This window comes from Camarhynchus parvulus, chromosome 19 (assembly GCF_901933205.1).
Source record: "Camarhynchus parvulus chromosome 19, STF_HiC, whole genome shotgun sequence".
Lineage (NCBI taxonomy): Eukaryota > Metazoa > Chordata > Aves > Passeriformes > Thraupidae > Camarhynchus > Camarhynchus parvulus.
The window spans coordinates 4,808,932-4,827,534 of NC_044589.1; the positions used below are offsets into that span (position 1 = coordinate 4,808,932).

The 18,603-nt window shown below is 42.2% G+C and overlaps 1 protein-coding gene across 8 annotated transcripts in view; it reads left to right on the forward strand.

Annotated features, from left to right (window-relative positions):
* Positions 1 to 18,603, forward strand: part of CUX1 (cut like homeobox 1) — a 270,012-nt gene that overhangs the window by 131,017 nt on the left and 120,392 nt on the right. For all 8 annotated transcript variants that reach the window (XM_030962491.1, XM_030962485.1, XM_030962487.1 and 5 more), the window contains exons 5-8: positions 1,447 to 1,584; positions 4,916 to 5,039; positions 6,922 to 6,998; positions 7,736 to 7,802. In XM_030962491.1, the coding sequence (XP_030818351.1) occupies positions 1,447 to 1,584; positions 4,916 to 5,039; positions 6,922 to 6,998; positions 7,736 to 7,802 (406 nt within the window). The remainder of the gene's footprint in view (positions 1 to 1,446; positions 1,585 to 4,915; positions 5,040 to 6,921; positions 6,999 to 7,735; positions 7,803 to 18,603) is intronic.

An 18,603-nucleotide genomic window follows, 5' to 3' on the forward strand; every position in this document is an offset into this window, starting at 1 on the left:
ATTATGAACAGGGTAATGCCATAAGCTGTTGAAGAACCCAAGTAACAAAATGCAGCAGGCTGCTACTTAGAATGTCTCTGAGTTCAACATAACCCAGTGCTATTCTTTTATAAACTATGCAACAACGCTGGCATATTGAAAAAACACACAGGCTCATGCTTAATGTGTTAACAGAGGTACAATAGACTTATTATGTGTTTCCAGAGACTGGAACTGAGGGTGGTCTGAAAAATTAATGACTGTGGTGGTTGAAAATTAAGTGAACTCCCTAATATATACTGTTGTTGATCCACTGAGTTTGGTGTTTAGCATTCCTCAACAGGAGACTAAATCTTTGCAGCCATTTCACAAGAGATGCTGGCGCCCATAGCAGAAATATATTCAATAATCTTTTATAAGTCCATCACACTCCAGAGTTTTCCTATCCTGACTGGGAAGAAATCCCAGAATAAATCACACATGTACATGTCAGGTGTGTGCTGAGAACTCTCTTTACCAGAAGGGGATGAATATCAGAGAATTAATACTGAGAGGACATTTGATTAATAGTGCAAGAGAAAGAGAGATCCAAACCCAAGGTTCGTGGAATTGATTACATCCACACAACATTTCTGATTGTTATTGATCTGTCAATTAGAAAAAATACCACTCAAATCTCTATGGTCACAGAACTTGTTTGAGCTCTGCTGTGCAGGAGGCACAGTTTGCTTCAGAAATTCACTCCTGCACAAGCAGAGTGAGGAACAGTAACTGACAGATTATTGCCAGGATGGAGAAGCTGTGTCAAAATTTCACGGACTTACAGAATGGTTTGGGTTGGAAGAGACCTTAAAGCTCATCCCGTTCCATCCCCTGCTATAGCCAGGGGCACCTTCCATTATCCCAGGCTGCTCCAAGCCCTGTCCAGCCTGGCTTTGGACACTTCCAGGGATCTGGGGGCAGCTACAGCCGGGACAAGTTGTGCTGGGACCTCAGCACCCTCACAGCCACGAATTTTTTCCCAATCTCCCATCCATCCCTGCCCTCTGGCAGTGGGAAGCCATTCCCCTTGTCCTGTCACTCCAGGTCCTTGTCCCAAGTCCCTCTCCAGCTCTCTTGGAGCCCCTTTGAGGCACTGGAAGGGGTTTCAAGGTCTCCCCAGAGCTTTTTCTTCTCCTGGCTGAACACCCCCAGCCCTCTCAGCCTGACTCTGTATTTAAAGGGAACATAGATAGAATTAAATAATTTTTTTTTAAGTTTGTAGGATATACAATGTGAGGAATGTGCAGGTCTAATAATTCAAAGAAGGGCCCTGCTGGCACCAAAACGGAGAAAAAAGGGCATTTGTGCTCTGAACTGCTTGGGTCACAGAAGTGTTCCTTTTTATTTTTTTAATTTCATTTATTTTATTTTATTTTACTGTTTCTTTTCTTTTTTTTTGATTTTATTTTACTGTTTCTTTTTCAGATCCGGTCCCAGCCTTGGATTTGGGACAGCAGCTTCAGCTGAAGGTTCAACGCATGCACGATATTGAAACAGAAAACCAGAAACTTAGGGAAACTCTGGAGGAATACAACAAAGAATTCGCCGAGGTGAAAAATCAGGGTAGGTTGCAACCACATTATCAGCTCTTAATGCACACTGAAATTTGAAGACAGGGATTGAATTTGGTTTTATTTCTCAAAGGTAGAGGTGACAGTAGTATTGAAATTCAGTAGAGAAAGTGCAGTAGTCTATTAGGACCACTTCTGGATTTGTGTGTGGAGATGGGCTTTGGGCAGATTCTTTGGATTTCTTGAAAGTTCCATTTACTGTAGCAGCAAATCAGAGGATGGAGTTGTTATTCTGCATATTTGGTTGTAGCCTTCAGCACTGAAAATTACACCTGACTGACGTTATTTGTGACATTTTGTGAGAGGCAGTGCTGGTACTGACATCAGGCTGAATGTGGGTGTTGGTGCTTGCAGGATGTGCAGCTTGCACAGACAAACACGAAAAATCAGCATTTTATATCCACATATGAACCTGTACAAAATGGAACTTTTTCTGTACTGTTTTTACTTATCTAAATGTACTACTGGAGTACATTCAGCATATGCACTTTATTTTTACTCTGGAGACCATCCACAGAGCAATGTAAATACAAGCTATTACTGTTAAATTATTTAAGTTTTAATGAGTCTAAAGTACATGAAAATACATGAAAATCTCAATGAGATTTAAAGCCTGTTGGCTTTAAGACTGCTTAAGTTTTCTTGTGATTCAGTTTCCTGCACCAGGAAAAAAAAATTCTTAGCCGTACACTTTATTGCCCATCCATGAAGATTTCCATCTTTAATGTCCAGTTCTGGATGGTAGTAAGGTAAATTGTCTTGCCATTTGGAAAAATGGATATTTTAATGGAATTTTTATATTATGGAACTGTTGCACCCAAGTAACGTTTGAAGGCTGTGTTAGCAACTAAGTTCATTTTGTTAAATGTCATTTTTTGCTGAGGGAACATCTATGCAGTTATATTTTTTGAAATATTTATTTTTTTTAATGTAGAGGGTGTGACCCCTGGAGAGGACAGGTATCAGCATGCCAGGATTTGGGCAGGAGATGTCATGTTGGAACTGTAATGCTCTAAGCAAAGCTGTATTTTTTGCTGGAAGTGTACAATCATTGCAGTTCACTGTGCAGAGTTTTCCTGAGGCTGTCCATCCAGTACATCCAAGCATGACATAGGGGTTCATCCCACAAAGTGGAAAAGCTCTTGACTTGTAGAGTTTTTTGCTACAACCGCTCATAACTGACATTTTAGATTTTCCCTGGTGTGCTGGAACTTCCTTTCCATTTCCCCACTGTAGCCTTCGTGTTGTTTTTCACTCCAGTGCAGTGGTTTTACTCTCAGTTTCAAACAGGGATTAATAAGCTATCCAGGGAAAAGGCTGTTGTTAGCTGAGGGTGCTTTGATCAGTTAATCTCTTTGTTTGGAGGGTTGGTATGAGCTCTACGGTGCCTGTAAGAACTTCTTCCAAAACTGGTATAAATGGCAGTGCCTGACAAGCTGTAGCTGACCTGAGCACTGAAGAAGGTACTTAGTGCTTCAAGCAATGTAGAGGATTCAGCTGTACTTGTCCAGCACATCTATTGTTAGGTGCTTAAAGGTAAAATCAGATTTTATTACAAAAGTTATGTTTCCCCCATGTTCGTGCACTTCTTGTGTTAGTTTTCGTTGTTTTGTTTTCTTTTAAAATCAGACATTGAAACTTAGTCAAGGTGCATTTCTGTGAGATTATTTTGCTCTCTTCTTCTCCATATACCAGAATATTTTTGTAGATTTGTATCTGAAAAATATAACGGTGTTTGTATAAAATACAAACAACCTGGAGCAGAGGTGTCCCAGGAGGGAGTGCAGCCCCTTTTGCCCACAGGAGCAGCATCCTACTGTCAGTGCAAAGGAGCATCCTTTGCTTATTCAGGAAGAGATCAGGATTTGTATGACTTCCCAGATCTCAGGGAAGAATTTCCCTTTGCTGAAGAAAAAAAAAGAGGTGACGTGTCCTTTTCACGGCTTGTTACTCAGTAATGAGCCTCAGCTGATTTCTGCACAGCCAGCAAAACCCTGCTCCTTCAGGCAGAGGCAGCTGCTTTGCTGGCAAGCATTTTTACCACTCTTTCCCCCTTTTTTGTGGTCACAGTGGCTCAAGCTGCCTTTGGTAGTGCCCAGACAGCAGATCATGTCACCAGCTACCTCCTGTCTGCTTCACAGCTCCCTGCTCAACTCTCTACATCAGGATTTTGAAAAGATTATGTGTGGGTTTGTGTGATATTATTGAGGTTTTTTTCTCCCAAGCCCATAGGGCTTATTTTTCATATCAGGGTTTGTCTTCCTAAGATGTTTCTGCAAAATATGAAACTTTTCACATCCAAAAGTTTTTATTTTTTCCTCAAGCATTATTAATGGTCTCTGTTAATAAGCTGATGTCTTTAACCCCCCCTGCATCCTGGTGTGAATACTCTGAACTGTGTTGCTGCTGTGAGTCTTCTGGCAGTCCAAGTCTTTTTCCAAATTCCATTATTGTTACAAAGCATACTCTAGTGGATGTGCTGCTTTTGCTCTTGTGAGCCCTATAAGGATTCAGTCCTTTCCTGTGGGTGGGATCACAGGGCTTTCACGTAGGAACAGATCAGGGCACGTAAGGAGATGCTGAGCTGTAGCTCTGCAGGTTTCTGCATCTGCTCCCATCCACTGCTGGGCATGGGGAAATACAGGAGAGCTCCTTTATCCTAAGGAAGGGTTCTGCAAATTCTGTGGTTTAACTTTCAAGTGTCTCAGAAAGTTAAAATTGTCAATGTTTGTGTGTAAACCCAGGGGTGGAGGACGAGGCAGCGACAGCAACTGGGACATGCAGAGCTCCAGTGCCTGCTGTGAATGCAGCAGTTGGATCCTAACAGAGCTGTATCCCAGAGATGTGTTCAGTTAGTGTGAGATTGCATCTGTGCATGAACCGTGGTGGAACTGCCTCTTAGTGCATGAGCACAGTCAGGTGAATGAAGTGTCCTGTGTGTAAATGCATACTTAAACCTGCACTGGGACTTTATTAATCTTCTCTCAGCACTCAGCTAATTTTAGGCTAGTCAATAAGGTGATATTATATTTTACAATTGATTTTTTTTCCCTTCTTTTTTTAAAAAAAATTCATGTTAGAGGAACCTTCTTCACTCTGCTTTCCAGCAAACTCCATTGATCCTTCTCAACCTAAACACTTAAAGTTCAATTTAACATTTAGGGAGTAAAAGGTCTCCAAAGGGACTCATATCCATTGATTTTGTGTCAGAGTTGAAGAGCTAAAGTTTAAAACACACTGAGCCTACAGGGTAAAGGAAGCCTTGTGTTGTGGAACCACGTGGAGCTGTGTAAACTCATTCTTCCCCCATTGTTTTCCTGCAGAGGTTACAATAAAAGCACTTAAGGAGAAAATCCGAGAATATGAACAGACCCTGAAGAACCAAGCAGAGAACATAGCCCTTGAAAAGGAACAAAAGTTACAAAATGATTTTGCAGAGAAGGAGAGGTGAGTGTGTGTGTGTGTCTGGGTGTTGGGGAGGAGCAGAGAGGTATTTTTCTGTTTAATCTTCCCAGCCAGGACTGGTGGCTGGAGACAGCTGATCCATTGAGTGATTCTGGGATTTATGCGTTTGACTCAGGATCATTTGATCCTCAGCTTTGCCCAGGAAAACAAGTCAGGAGAGTGTGGAAGTGAAACTGGGACAGATTGTGATGTGGTGGTGGGTGTCACATTCAGGAGGGTGCACACCTGCATTTATTCCTCTCTGGCTCTGGGACACCCATCTGTCTCCATTAACCAGGGCAATTCCTGTGTGTCACAGGCTCTGCAGTCCTGGGCTGGGGCAGATGAGCCACTGCACCCACAGCCAGGGCCAGGATGCACCACCCCTGCTCCCCTGGCAATGCCTGAGACCAGGCATGTCTTCCTGAATTATCCTGGGAAGGTTAGCATCTTCCTATGTGCCAAAATTAAGAAGGGATTTCATTATTTTCTATCAAATTAAAAAAAAAAACCCACATTTTGGATGCATTTCTGATCTTTTGTAAATGAGCAGGGAGCATTTGAATCTTTAGGTTGGTGGGCAAATAAATCAGACAGGAGAAAACCAAGGGGCTAAAGAGGGAGTTCTTTCAGGCTGCATTCCCTGCCTGGAGAATTTATTTCTCCCATGGAGCAATAACACTGAAGCTATAATGTGTTCAACACAGCGTGGAAAACCTTCAGTTCACGTGAGCTTTTTACTTGGAGGGTTGGTTGTTTAAATTCAGGGCTGAATGAGGAGAATCTACCAGTGAATGCAAAGCTTCTTTTTTGATTCATCAATACCTGTGGCTGCTATTTGATAAGCAGCTTGTAAGCAAACTGCAATTTCAAAGTACTTAAAAATAAAACAAAATGGCAGGTCATGGAAGGCAAATAAAATGTATGTAAGAGAGGTTTTGAGGTCTCAAAGTATATGGTTCAGTATGAAGGGAACTGACACATGATTCTTGCTATAAATAGTTATTAACCTGGTCAGCAGTGTTGGAGGAGGAATTTGTGCACCCTATGGAGTGCAGGCAGGATGCTGGTAGTTTCATAAGCCATTTCACAATTCTGAGATCTGCAGAATATCCTAAAAGCAGTGTTGTAAAAAGCACGGCTCCTGGGAGATGTTGGAGCAGCTCCTTTCAAAGATGAGTTTTATAACTCCTGCAGCCTGGCCCTTAGCAAGGAGTGCAGTGGCTGCCTGGCCAGATGATGTAAAAATGAGTTTAACTGACACAAACAAGAAAACGTTGCCTGTGGACGTAAGAAATGTGAGCATATTAAAGTTTTGCTCCTGTTCTATAGAAAATATCACTGTGAGGTTTGTTTTGAAATATGTGTGTTTTCTTAAAGAGTAGCTAATAATATTGCTGCATTTGGCACCCATTACAGCTCTGATGAAACAGCTGCTGCATCTATTCACTCTATCAGTTATGGCAACAAATTCCTTCATTATGACACTAAAATGGAAATGTATCATTCTTCTTGTACTAACTTTGTACAACAGAGGGTGCTTGGTGACAATTTTCTCAATGTGTGTGACATTTCCAAAACAAATTATGCTCAAGAAAACCTTCCACTGAAGTTGTCATTTATATAGCAGTCAACTCTTTATAACATTCACAGCTTATGTTATGAGGTGGCTACACTGTTAAAATTTTAATAAGTGGGACCACAAAGTAGGAGCAGCATCTCACAATGTGACAGCATTTATGGGTCCCACGGAAGCACCTCAGAGCCTGTGTGGTGTTGGCAGTTGTCTCATTCCAGTTGAGACATTTAATGGCTCCATCCCCCAAATCTGCAAGGCACAGATGAGTTGTTTGCTCTGCTCTCACCTCTCCTTTCCTCTTGACAGAAAATTGCAGGAGACCCAGATGTCGACAGCCTCGAAGCTGGAGGAAGCCGAACACAAAGTTCAAGCTCTGCAAACAGGTTTGGCATGGCTTTAGTGACCTTTTCGGGGTGATGAGGGTGAGGTGAGAGGACAGGGATCCTTGGGGGTGTGTCAGGACTGGGTGTGAAGCAGCTCTTGGCGTGCAGGGAGGTCCAGCAGAGCTCAGATGTGCTTTGTGAATCACAGCAAACACTCCTGTTGCGGCGGTCATTGGCAAATAACAGGGACAAGGCCATGGAGCACACACAGAGCACCATGGAATTACAGCAGGCCATGGAAGTTACCCTTCATGTGTATTCTGCTTCCACACATGTCCAAACTCTGATAAATATCTGTACTGAGCTGTGTGAAGCCCATTTCTTGCCTGTTGCTATGACTTGCTATTAATTTTCATCTCTGTACACTTCAAAATTCCAGGTCTGGACACATTTGGCTTTGTTTACTATGAGAACAGAAGAAATTTTATTCCTTGAACTACTGCAATAAATATTTCAAAGGAATAAGCAATTTAACCAGCTTAATAAGAAACTAATAATGTCTACCTTGGTTAAGCAGAAACTGGAAATTTTTGCAATGTAACAGAAATACTGTAAGAAATTGTGAAAAAAGTCAAAACCCTTTGGTTTTATCTAAGCCATAATGGTTTGCCTAGGTAGAAGGATAAAGCCAAGGAGATGTATAGCTTTATTTTTTTTTCATCAGGAGATGTACAGCCTTATTTATGACTGAATACTGCTATTTCAGTACTGTAATGCTTCATGTTTATGCCTTTTAGCCTTGGAAAAAACCAGGACAGAACTATTTGATCTGAAAACAAAATACGATGAAGAAACTACTGCAAAGTAAGATTTCTCTGTTTTCTTTCTGTGTCTTCCTTCAGGGTATCACTGATTTTTTTGTTTTGCATCTGTCTGTTGGAGAGAGATGAGATGAGGGAGGCTCAGACATCCAAGTTTTTGGAAAACATGGTCATAATTTGGCCTCCTATGGAGAGATTATTAGTTTTTATATTTTCTTCTCCCCAACAAGACACTTCTGGCACACACACTGCTGCGTTCCTGGTTTCATTCTCAGGTGCTTTATCTGTGTATCTCTTACTCTGTATGGCTCTTGTATTTTATTTAGAAATAGAGCAGCTTCAGAAATAAGGTATTCATTGTGATCTTCCCATCTTGGTGAAAACAAAGCTTCATTTAGTAAAGGATTTCTGTTTGATTCTTAGGCACCCTGGTTCTTTCTGCTTTTGGGGTAATAGTCCTTGTTCTGCCAGGTTCAACCCTAATTACAGAGAGCAGCATTTTGGGCAGATTTTCCTTGTTTTCAAGTAGAACATGAAGGTAGTCTTAAAAATATATATTCTTGTCTTGTTAATAGCTACTGTTTCCAATTATCCTGTGGTTTTATTAACCATCAGGGCAGGGAACAACAAAAGAGACAGACTGCTGCTGGTTTCTTTTGAACTCTTCATATTTTAGGAAAGTTAATAATGAGAAGGAATTCTCATGATCAGTGGGATTAAGCACAAAGAGTCATTTCAGTGTCTGGAAATGGGATGGGAATGAAGCAGCCATTTCAGATGGTTGGGACACTCAGGGGAAGGGCTGGGACTCAAAGTCACCTCTCTGTGCCCACTGCCCAGGGTTAAAAACCAGTCAAACTGGCACCAGTTTTAAATTTCTTACCCTGTGGTGTTCTGTGGCTGTTGAGGATCTGATTCCCCACTGAGGATGTGGGGAGCCCAGCTAGAGTTCCCAAAATTCAGCCCATGGTAGTTTTAAGAATCAGCACTTGGAGTTTAAACACGTTTTGTGTCCTTCAGGATAATCTTTCAGGTGAATTTTGGTCTGGCTCTGGAAGTCCAGTTTCCTTTCAGCTCCATGTAGGATGAGTTCCATGCAAAGGGATCAAAAGTATTTTTGTTCCTTCATTGATTCATCCCTCTCTGAGGGATGTAAACAAAAGCTGGTTCAGATGGAGCCTTAAATTCCTGCAGATTGACTTTGTTTTTTCCTGCTCATAACTGATATTGTTGTTGTTATTTCATGTTGCAGTCACTTCTGGGACTGCAGAGATCAGTGATTGTAGGCACTGAACCTAATAACCTCTCACCCTTTTTAATGTGTTTATTTGCAGAGTGCTTCATTTTTTAATACTATTTCCCTAAGTGCTGTAATTTATCTTACACTGAGCAAAATCTGTTCTCTAAAATATTTGTTTGCATTTCTAATCTCAACCTTTTGGGGAGATTCACACAGAAATATTTGGGTTTTATATGATCTTGAGAGTGACTCTTACCTAATTTATATAGAATTACATAAAATTAGTAGCATCTGCAGTAACAAGATGTTTATTGTGTTCTGTAGCAGAATGATTATGGAGACTGGGTCTGGAATATAATGGTCATGGAGCTGAATCCTGAAGCAGACATTAAGCTTGTGCTTTATGTCCCAGACTAATGTACTGTGAAAACAAACTTGTAGGTCCTAATAACAGCAGAAATATTTTATCATTGTTTTGGATATTTATGGCAGGAATAGTTCTTGCATAACAACAGTTGTCTGTAGTGTTTGTAGTCCAAATTTTGCAATATGGAAATCTAGAAGAACATGAAAAGGGAACTGAATGTAGACAGTGAAATTGAGTCATCTATTTTAATTGTAAAAACTGGGAGAAAGGCTGAAAAAACACCAATAAAAAGGGTGAAAGACAGTTTGATTCTTTTCTTAAAAGAAGCCCTCTTTTGATCTAAGTCTGAAAAGCTACTTGTATTGCCAATTTTAATTTTATGTTTTAAAAACATGTGATTTTTATCTTAGGCCAGAATTGTTAGTTTTACAGACGCTTATTTGATGCAGATGAATTGGAGTGCCTTCAGGAAAAAAAACAGATAATTGTCAATATTTAAAAGCTAACAGTACTTTTAAGATTTTCAGTCTCAGAATAAAGCTGTCTTTCAACTACTTGAAACTTTGAAACTTTCAAACGAGGCAAAAAACGCCCAAGAAGCAGAAGAAATACAGAGTGAGAAGTCTTCATTATCAGCATTAAGGAGTCTGGATTTTATCCTGGAGCCCAGTTGTGGTGATCTGAAAAGTGGGGAATCATTATGTCAACTTGTTTGTTTTATCTATTCACAATGTCCCATTCAAAGTACTCTACGTGCAAAGGGAGGGACAGAGGCACAGGCAGGCACCTTCAGATGAGATCAGTGGCTGGAATGAAAATTTCCAGTGCAATTCTGTCATCCCCACGTACAGAATTCCCAGCAGGTGGGTGTGGGCTGCCCCTGCCCCTTCCCTGAGCCCCAGCACAGCCCCGGGCCGGGCACTGAAGGTGTTAATGACAAAAAGAAGTTTATTATGTGCAGTCATTGCAGTCTGTCAGCTGGAATATCAGAAGCTGCCTTTGACAAGATGGCAGGAGCAAAGTTTTCCATGTGTAGGCTTGAAGTAAAATGTAATTAGCCTTTATGTGCAGAACAAGGATCCATTGATGAATACAGCTGGTCTTTGTTTTCTTCTGTCATTGAGTGTGGGAGGTAAAAGTGTTCTTCTTCATGTTTATTAATACAAGATTCCTTAGACAAATGGCAAGCACAGTTTAATATTTGTTGGAACACAGAGGGGCTTGCCAAAACAGTTGTTGTGTAAGAGGATTTCAAGGTTTTCAGATTATAATCATCTCTGGGTTAAATAAATGAATGATTACTCTGCCTTTTTCAATTAAAGAGGCACATCCTCTCTCTCGAGGCCTGACACTGATTTTGTTTGCTGTCCCACACATTTCTATCAGCAAAACTGGCTTTAACCAGCACTAATGAGTTTGATCTGGAGATTCTATCAGACCTGGAACTGAAAAGCAAACTCTGACTTGAGTTTCAGCAAAATTAAAGAATATTGGGGTTGTTTGGTTTTTTTCCTACTGCAACAGACTTTCCTTTTACTTTCTTTCTTTGTAGAAAAAAAACCATTCTGTATACATTTCCTCAGTTTTCCAGGGACAAACTGTTCTCTCTAACAGTGCTCTTTCACTTCTGCTTTGCTGCAGAATCCAAGCAAGTGCTTGGGATTCCCAGCTGGAATGGTTGGATTCCAGTTTTAGATCAATTCCAGAGCCACCTCTTTGCTCCGACCCCTGCTCTCCCCCAACCTAAATGAATTCTAATTGGAAAAGGACCTTGGGTTGCAGCACATACAGTAGGCTTGTTACATTACTGTTAACATGTGGGTTGAGGCTCCCTGCCTTTGATGAAAGAAAATATCGAATTTCACTGAAATGCTCCATTTTCACCAGCCAGCTTTAAGTAGTCTTGTGAGGATTTCTGGTACTGCCCACTCCCCCCTCACGCCCCCCAGTTCTGCAATAAAAAAACCTTCATAAACAACACAAACCAGAAAATGTTTAGGTTAAGGTTGTCAGTCACTACCAGTGGATTTTCTGTAAGATTCAGACTTTTTGTCCTTCTAAAAGTAGCACAGGAATGCAGTGGAGAGGGAGCTTTTCATATTTACTGAAGCAGTCATCCAAACACAGCTACTTTCAATAACTTGTAGAAAAACATTTTGCCTGCAGTATATGGGCAGAGAATTGTTGTCCTTCCATAGATCAGACTGATTATTGTTTATTTTGGCAACACAGCTAAGGATGACACAGGAGGACAATGGGAACAGGAGGAGATGCCTGTGGTTTTTGGCTCTTTGGGGTAAACTGTGCTTTTCTTGCACATTATCAAACAGACCTGTCCTTCAGGCAGCAGTGTAGAATAAAGTTCTGCAGATGTGCTGTTCAGCATGGAAGGAGTGCAGGATTAGGAGACAGGGGACCAGAAGTTTTAGAGAATTCCTGAAGAGTTATTTCTGCCTGGAGTTACATGGTGGAGTTGAAGTATTCATGTGAAATCTTCTATTAGATTGGGGCAAATCGCAGTTAACTTGGACTTCAGGAGAATAATTCCCAATATACAGTGAGAATTGAATTATTTACTTTTTTTTAAACAAATCTTTCTTGTTTAAGTGCTGGCTGGTGCCAATATATCACTTCTCAGATGTTTGTAGTCTTCCATTTTGATGGTGCTCTGGGTCAAACTGAATAAAAAATAAAGTTGTGCTCCCTCCAGCATCACATAATTACTGTGATAAATGTTCTTAATGCTGCTTTCCCCCATTGAGCCTGAAGTACTGTAGCTAGGGTGGTGGTGTTGGACATGACATGAAATAGCTTTTATTTGCTGTGCCTTTAAGGTCTTAAAGTTTCCTATTTCCTGTTCCTTTGATGAGTCATTAACTTCTAATGCTCAGCTTTGGAATTATTGCTGTATTTAAAGTGATTCCCCTAAAAACAGGAGATGGAGAACTTCATAAGCCATGTCTCTTTTCAGAGTTTTTCCCTCAGTTTCCTAATCCTGCTGCCACCAGTGAAACCCCAGATTGGTGGCAAGGAGGGGATGAAAAACCAGGGAAGATGTTACAGGGAACTGGTTTTTTAAATTAAAAAAAAAAAGAAAAGAAAAATTGAATGGTTTGAATCTTACAGTAAGCTCTGTCTGCATTTAACATATGAGGTTCAAAGTTTTAACTGTGCCTTATGCAAAATCACTAGGCTGAAAGTCACCATTATAACATTAATATTTTCCTTAAAAATCTACAAGTGAAGATGAATGGAAACACTTTGGAGATCTGCTTCTTATTTTGACCAAAAGCTTTGGTGTGAAAGAGGGTTTGAGGGCCCATGTGCAAACCAGACCTTTTTTGTCACATTTTTGGTTCAGCCTGCCGTCACACCAGAAAAGCTGCAAAGTTGTATGGGACAAGAATTCAGTGTTCCTAAAGCACTTGGCATTAACCTTTACTTTTGATAGGGAAACTGAGGCACAAGGAGTGTGGTTAATGCCCAAAGGCAACAGTCAAGCCTTGGCTGGAGTCTAGAAATATGCAGACATGCAAATGATAGACCACAAACTGACAAAAGGGTTATTTATTTTCATTTTTCATTTCTAAGGCTGCATTTCTGAGAACTCCATATAAATGGAGCCATTGGAGTCAGTAGGAGTTCGTGCTGTAGCTGGGCTCTCTTGCCTCTTTTGTTAGACTTGTAATGCTTGCAAATTAGTTAATGTAACTGTCTGACAGCACCAAAGTGCCCTAGGTCCTCTCAGGGCTTTTATTTTGTTTGTGTTTTAACCTCCAGTGAGACTGTTCAGTTCCTTTTTCTACCATAGCCTAAAAGCTGGTGTTATTTAACAACCTAAAGTAGAAAAACATAGCCTTAGGGTATTCCAGCATATTCTAGTCATCACCCTGTTATCTGTAACCTTGGGTTGACATGAGATCCTTAGATGGAAATCTTTAAATAAATGCAAAGCACTTTGGCTCCTGTGCCAGCCAGGCTGGGGGTCATCCCAGCCATGGGTGCAGCCAGGGCTTCTCCATGGGAATGGAGCTGCGTGGAGAGGATCTGTGTGAAGTGACAAGGGGCAGGAGTGTCCCTGTGTCCCTGTCCTGTCTGTCCCCACTTGCTCTCCAGGCTGGTGCAGCTGCTGGGTCCAGGAACAGAGGGACCACGAGTGTGCTCTGCAATCCCAACCTCCAGCAGGGATTGGCTTTCCTGTGAGGCCAGCCAAAGGACATTGCAGCTTTTTGAGCCATCTCACCGCCTCCTTTTACCTGTAGCTGAACTTTGAAGGTGCCTGGGAGGGCTGTGTGAGGAAGAAGAGGAGAGAGTCAGAGGGAAGGAAAACCTCCTGCCAGAGGCACATCTGCCCCCAGCAGGGACAGGGTCCTTGGGCATGCAGCTGCCAGTCAGCTGAGCCTGGATTGCACACAGCTCTTTCATGTGTGTCTGCAAATTACAACAGTCTCTTTTTTTAATTTTTTTTCAATGCAAAGTAGCAAATCAACAGAGTTATTTTGGTGCAGAACTGCTTCCTGGAGGGGCCTTGTCTGTGACAGCAGGAGGGCACGTGGCTGTGCCTGCTCCAGCTCCTGCAGGGCTGGGATGGCAGGGGGAGCAGAGAAACCCTGGGATCATCAAAAACAAATGGTTCAGCTGTTTCCAATGGGGCCCTGCCCTGTGGGGTTACCCATTCCCACCCCAAAGCAGAGCTCTGCAGGAGCTGCTGAGTTAAACTGACAGGTGCTGCAGTGCTGGTCTCTACCTGGCCATGTGTTTAATGGGTGATTTCCTGCCCTGGTGTGTGCTGGAAACTCTCCTTGTGCTCCAGGGATGGATTCCAGCTGCTTTTCCCACTCCCACGCAGGCAATGAGTCAGGAAAGTGCAGTGTGCTCCCTCATTTATTGAGAGAGACGAGAACGTCCTGAACGAGAAGGGAACTTGAGGAAACTCAGTGAGATCCCAGGCACTAAAACTCTGTGTCCTGGCAAACAGCCTCTTTCTTCTGCCTGGATCCTCTGTCCCTTTGGAGAGCCAGGTGTTTGCTGTGAGAGCTGGCAGCCTTGCTCCCCAATCCCATATTGCTTCATACAGACAACTTTCACATTCCCCCGGTGCTTTCATTTGGGTTTTTTGTTTGCCTTTTCCAAGAACAGGAAGGTGTGAGCCATCACTGTCAGAGGCTGCATCTGGCACAGCTTGCCTTATGGAAGTATCTCTATGCTGTTTCCTCATTAGCAAGGTTTCTCAGCATCTCATTAAATCTACACCTAAATGTGGGTAGAACTGAACCCATCCCTGCCTTAAAAAGTTGCTGTGATGCCTCATCTATCAGCCACCTGACTGCAGAAGCAGGGATATTATCCCTTCCACAGTTGCTTTAAAAACAAAAAGTATTTCTGATGTGTGTCATCAGCTCATACTGTTGATGTTGGGAGCTCAGGGGTCTTCCCATTTCTCAGGGTAAAGGCCACACAATGAAGTCCTGTGCCTGCACTGCTGTACAGGTCATCGCTGCTCTAAAACTCCCAATTATTTCTCCTGCCCAATCCCATATAATTCTTTGAGTTCCCTTTGAGCCCTTTTCCTCATGTCTGTGGCAGAGGCAGGGCTGGGAGGAAGGTGTCAGCACTGGACATGCAGGAGTCACCCCAGCACCTGCACCCCTGCATTTGCCCCATGCTCTGGTTGCAGGAGAAAAGGGGTTTTGATCTGCAGACTTGGGGCAGTTTTGGCAGCAATAAGGCCATAAAACAGTGGCGCTTCCAGTAAATCAGACTTTCCTGAGGAGCAGTTGGAGCATAGGGCAGGTCAGTGTGAGGGTGTGGATGTCAGAGGAGCGTGTCCTGCCTGGTTCAGCCCCCTCTGATCCTCCTGGAGACATCACTTAAAGGGACCTAAGAAATATTGTCTCATTTACATATCTCTGATCTAATTAAAAGACAATCAGGCCATGTGGGATTGCAGTTTTGTGTCACAGAAGATATCTGGTGTGGGGGAAATAAAATTGCTTTATCTTGAGGAGATTTTTTTAAAAGATAATGTTTAAACAAATGAGTCTTAAAAAAATACTGTCTTTGATCAGGAAGCTGAGAGTCCAGGATAGAACACTGATTCAGGGATTTGGAAGAGCTGGGTGTTGGCCAGCTCGTGGAACAGAAGGGATAAGGCAGGATGGTGCAGACACTAAACCCAAGAAAAACAATAGACAACATGCAGGCCTGTTAATAACTTCATTAGCATTCATGTAAAGCATTAAATAAACAAATGCATAATACACAAATCCTGTAAGCCTGAGATTATTAACCCTTAACGCTTCTCTGGTGTTTCTGCAGGAGCAGAACAGAGCAGAGGCTGTGATTTTGTGCTTTGCCTCTCAGAGTTTTAACACTTTGAGAAACTGAGTCACAGGGAGATTGCTCAGGGGCTGGAGCACTGGAAGGCAACCAGCAAGGATCACAACTGGGAAATCAAGGCAGTGCACAGAGGAAAGGACTTCTGGTTCCCCTCTTTTGCTTGGATGCAGCTGCTTGAAACCCAGAATAAACCCCAGCTGATCAAGTCTTGCTTGCAAGCTCTAAGTGCCTGTTTGTAAGAAATTTTAAGCAAAAATTAAATTTGACTGAAGCACTGCCTTGGGGTTATTAACCTTTTGTAGCAGATTTTCAGTGCCTTTTAATAGCTGATCTTTGGTTACTGGTGATCACCAGTTCTCCAGCCTGTCTTCATTCCTTCATGGAACTAATGAACTTTCAGCTGAATAGTGGGAGTTTATTCCCTCCCCCACACAGGTTTTTATTAGTGAGGGGCTTTAGGCTAGTCTGGTGTTGATTTGTTTTGTGCTGGGCATAAATCTCCTGGCTTCCCTGGGGACTGCACCCTCTGGATGAATTTCTGCCCTCCTGCCCCTCCTCATGGGGCTGAGCACCTCAAAACCCAGATTGCTGGGCTGAAGTCACTTGGGTTTTCAGCTATAATAACAGCCAGATATATTCACATATATATAAAAATACAGCTGAAGTGCCATGGCAACTTTTGTCCAGTGGTTTCTATTTTCTTCCTTTCCCTTCCTTTGAGTCAAAATTCAGCTCTGGGAAAAGGGAATCTTTCTATTACAGTTGGTGCTAGGCAGAGTTGCAGGGGAGGATTGTGAGCAGGTAACTTTTTTTTTTTGCATGGTTTCCTCAAGAAATTGTATTTACTGATGTTTCATTTCCTATGTATTTCCTCATTTATGGGATGGGGATTATTAACCTGCCTGAATACATCAGACAGATAACCTGAGGGGCACATATGGCTTTCATAAATGTATACCACCCATTTCCATCACTGTGAACTGTGTCATCCACCAGTTGGGCTGCCATAAATCGCTGTGAAATGCACACAGCCTTAACCAGTGGTGAGGAGCACATAACTTAACCATGGAGTAACTAACCATCTTAATAAATCTAAATTCACTCTTTGCTGGAGACACTTCAGGGAAAGTGGGAACAATTTCTACAGCCTCTTATCCCACGTGGTCGTGGTAATGTAAAGGGTAAGCAGAGTTCTTGTTCTGCAGAGAGATCCCTGTACCCTGCTCTCTGTTTCACCCTCTGTGTTTGGGAATCTGTGTCTCATGTAAAACAAATAAAAAGGCCTGCCAAGCAGCCAGCTCTGCAGCCACAGTGCCCAGCACCCGTGTGCAGGGCCGTCATTAAAAGATTTCATGAAACAGCCTTAAAAATGAAAAGTTTCCTTTCCGAGAGAGAGAGAGATAATTGAACTCATTGATTTGTTTCACGGTTTGTTTGCCCTTTCATTCCCTTCCTGAGGTGCTGTTTGTTGAGGAATGTCTCCAATTGCCAGAAAGACAGTGGGGTGTCTAATATTTCCCCGCCAGCTCTCCTTTCAGCCAGAGCAGAGTACTGTGGCAAGCCTAGGATATGAATTTTTAATGCAGAACTTTATAACATAGCCCTTGCAGCACGGCTGCACTACTCTCTTGAGCTTTCAGATTTAATGCTCTGATGAACAGAGCACAGACTTGGGGCATTCGACAGCAGTTGGAATTAACCCCTGCCTTACCCAGGCTGTAGCACTTCATTTCCCTGTAGATTAACACACATGGGATGAAGGTTCCAGATGCACCCACACAGCTGGGGTTTTGACTCCCAAAATTATCTTGCATATGTTTTCCCTCTTTTAAAAATGGGAATTTTTGAGGCTGTTCCCTTTTCCTGGGCTCAACAACGCTGCAGTCATTCTGTAGTGGATAAAAGGACCCTGTCTTGCCCACTGTCTGGGCTCTGATAACAACCCAGGCTCGATGGCCAGAGAGGGAAAAAAAGATTAAATCAGCTCTGTAATGCATCATGGAGATGAATTTGCCATAGGTTCCTGCTCTTCCAGATTGGATCATTTAGCTGTTCATGCAGTGAATCATTGTAGTCCATCCAAGGGGATTTTGCTCTGTTTGGAATGTGATCTTAACTAGATGTGGATGTTCTATTAGTCCATCTCCTGATTTACCTAGTGAGAAGTGGAGGGCCTGGAGGTGGAGAAAAGTAGCCCAAATACTCTTCAGGGCATTAGTACATGTTTGCCAGTGTTGAATTTCATCTGCTGTAAAGCTGCCTCTTCACCTGACTTGGTTTAATGTCTGGACTTTTTACTCTTCTGTAGTTGTGGCAATAATAATTTTGCTTTTCCTCAGTTAATGCTGCAGTGCTGATCATCAGCTTTTCTGTATCAGTCCTTCACTTCTGAAACAACACCACTCCTAATGCACTATCTGGAGGAATATTGCTCTCAAAATCCTCCCCTGTCTCTCTGTGTAGCCTTTGGGTTCTTTTTGGCTGCAGTGTCACAGCCAGGACTGGCCTCATCGGGGACCTTAGCAGGATTTTGTCAAGGGAAAATTTGTATTTGTAGGTTGAACTTTGATAATGAAGAAGGAGCCTTATGTATTTAAATTGTGATAGAACAGATGAGAGAATAGAACAGAGGATAGAACAGAGAAGTAGGATAAAACAGAGAATTAGCTGGGGCACAGGACAGGCGGAGGTGTCAATGGCATTTGGAGAAAGACTTAGGAGCTTGTGCTCAAGTGCTGTTAAACCATTTGCCTTAAACCTTTGTGAATGAGAAACACAAGTTGTTCTTTACTGATACCAAAATAAGTACATTTACACTGTCTAATCTTAAATCAGCATCTCAGCCTTGGTGAGACATTTACACATTTGTTTCAGAGGAGGTCTTTTAAACAGCTTGTC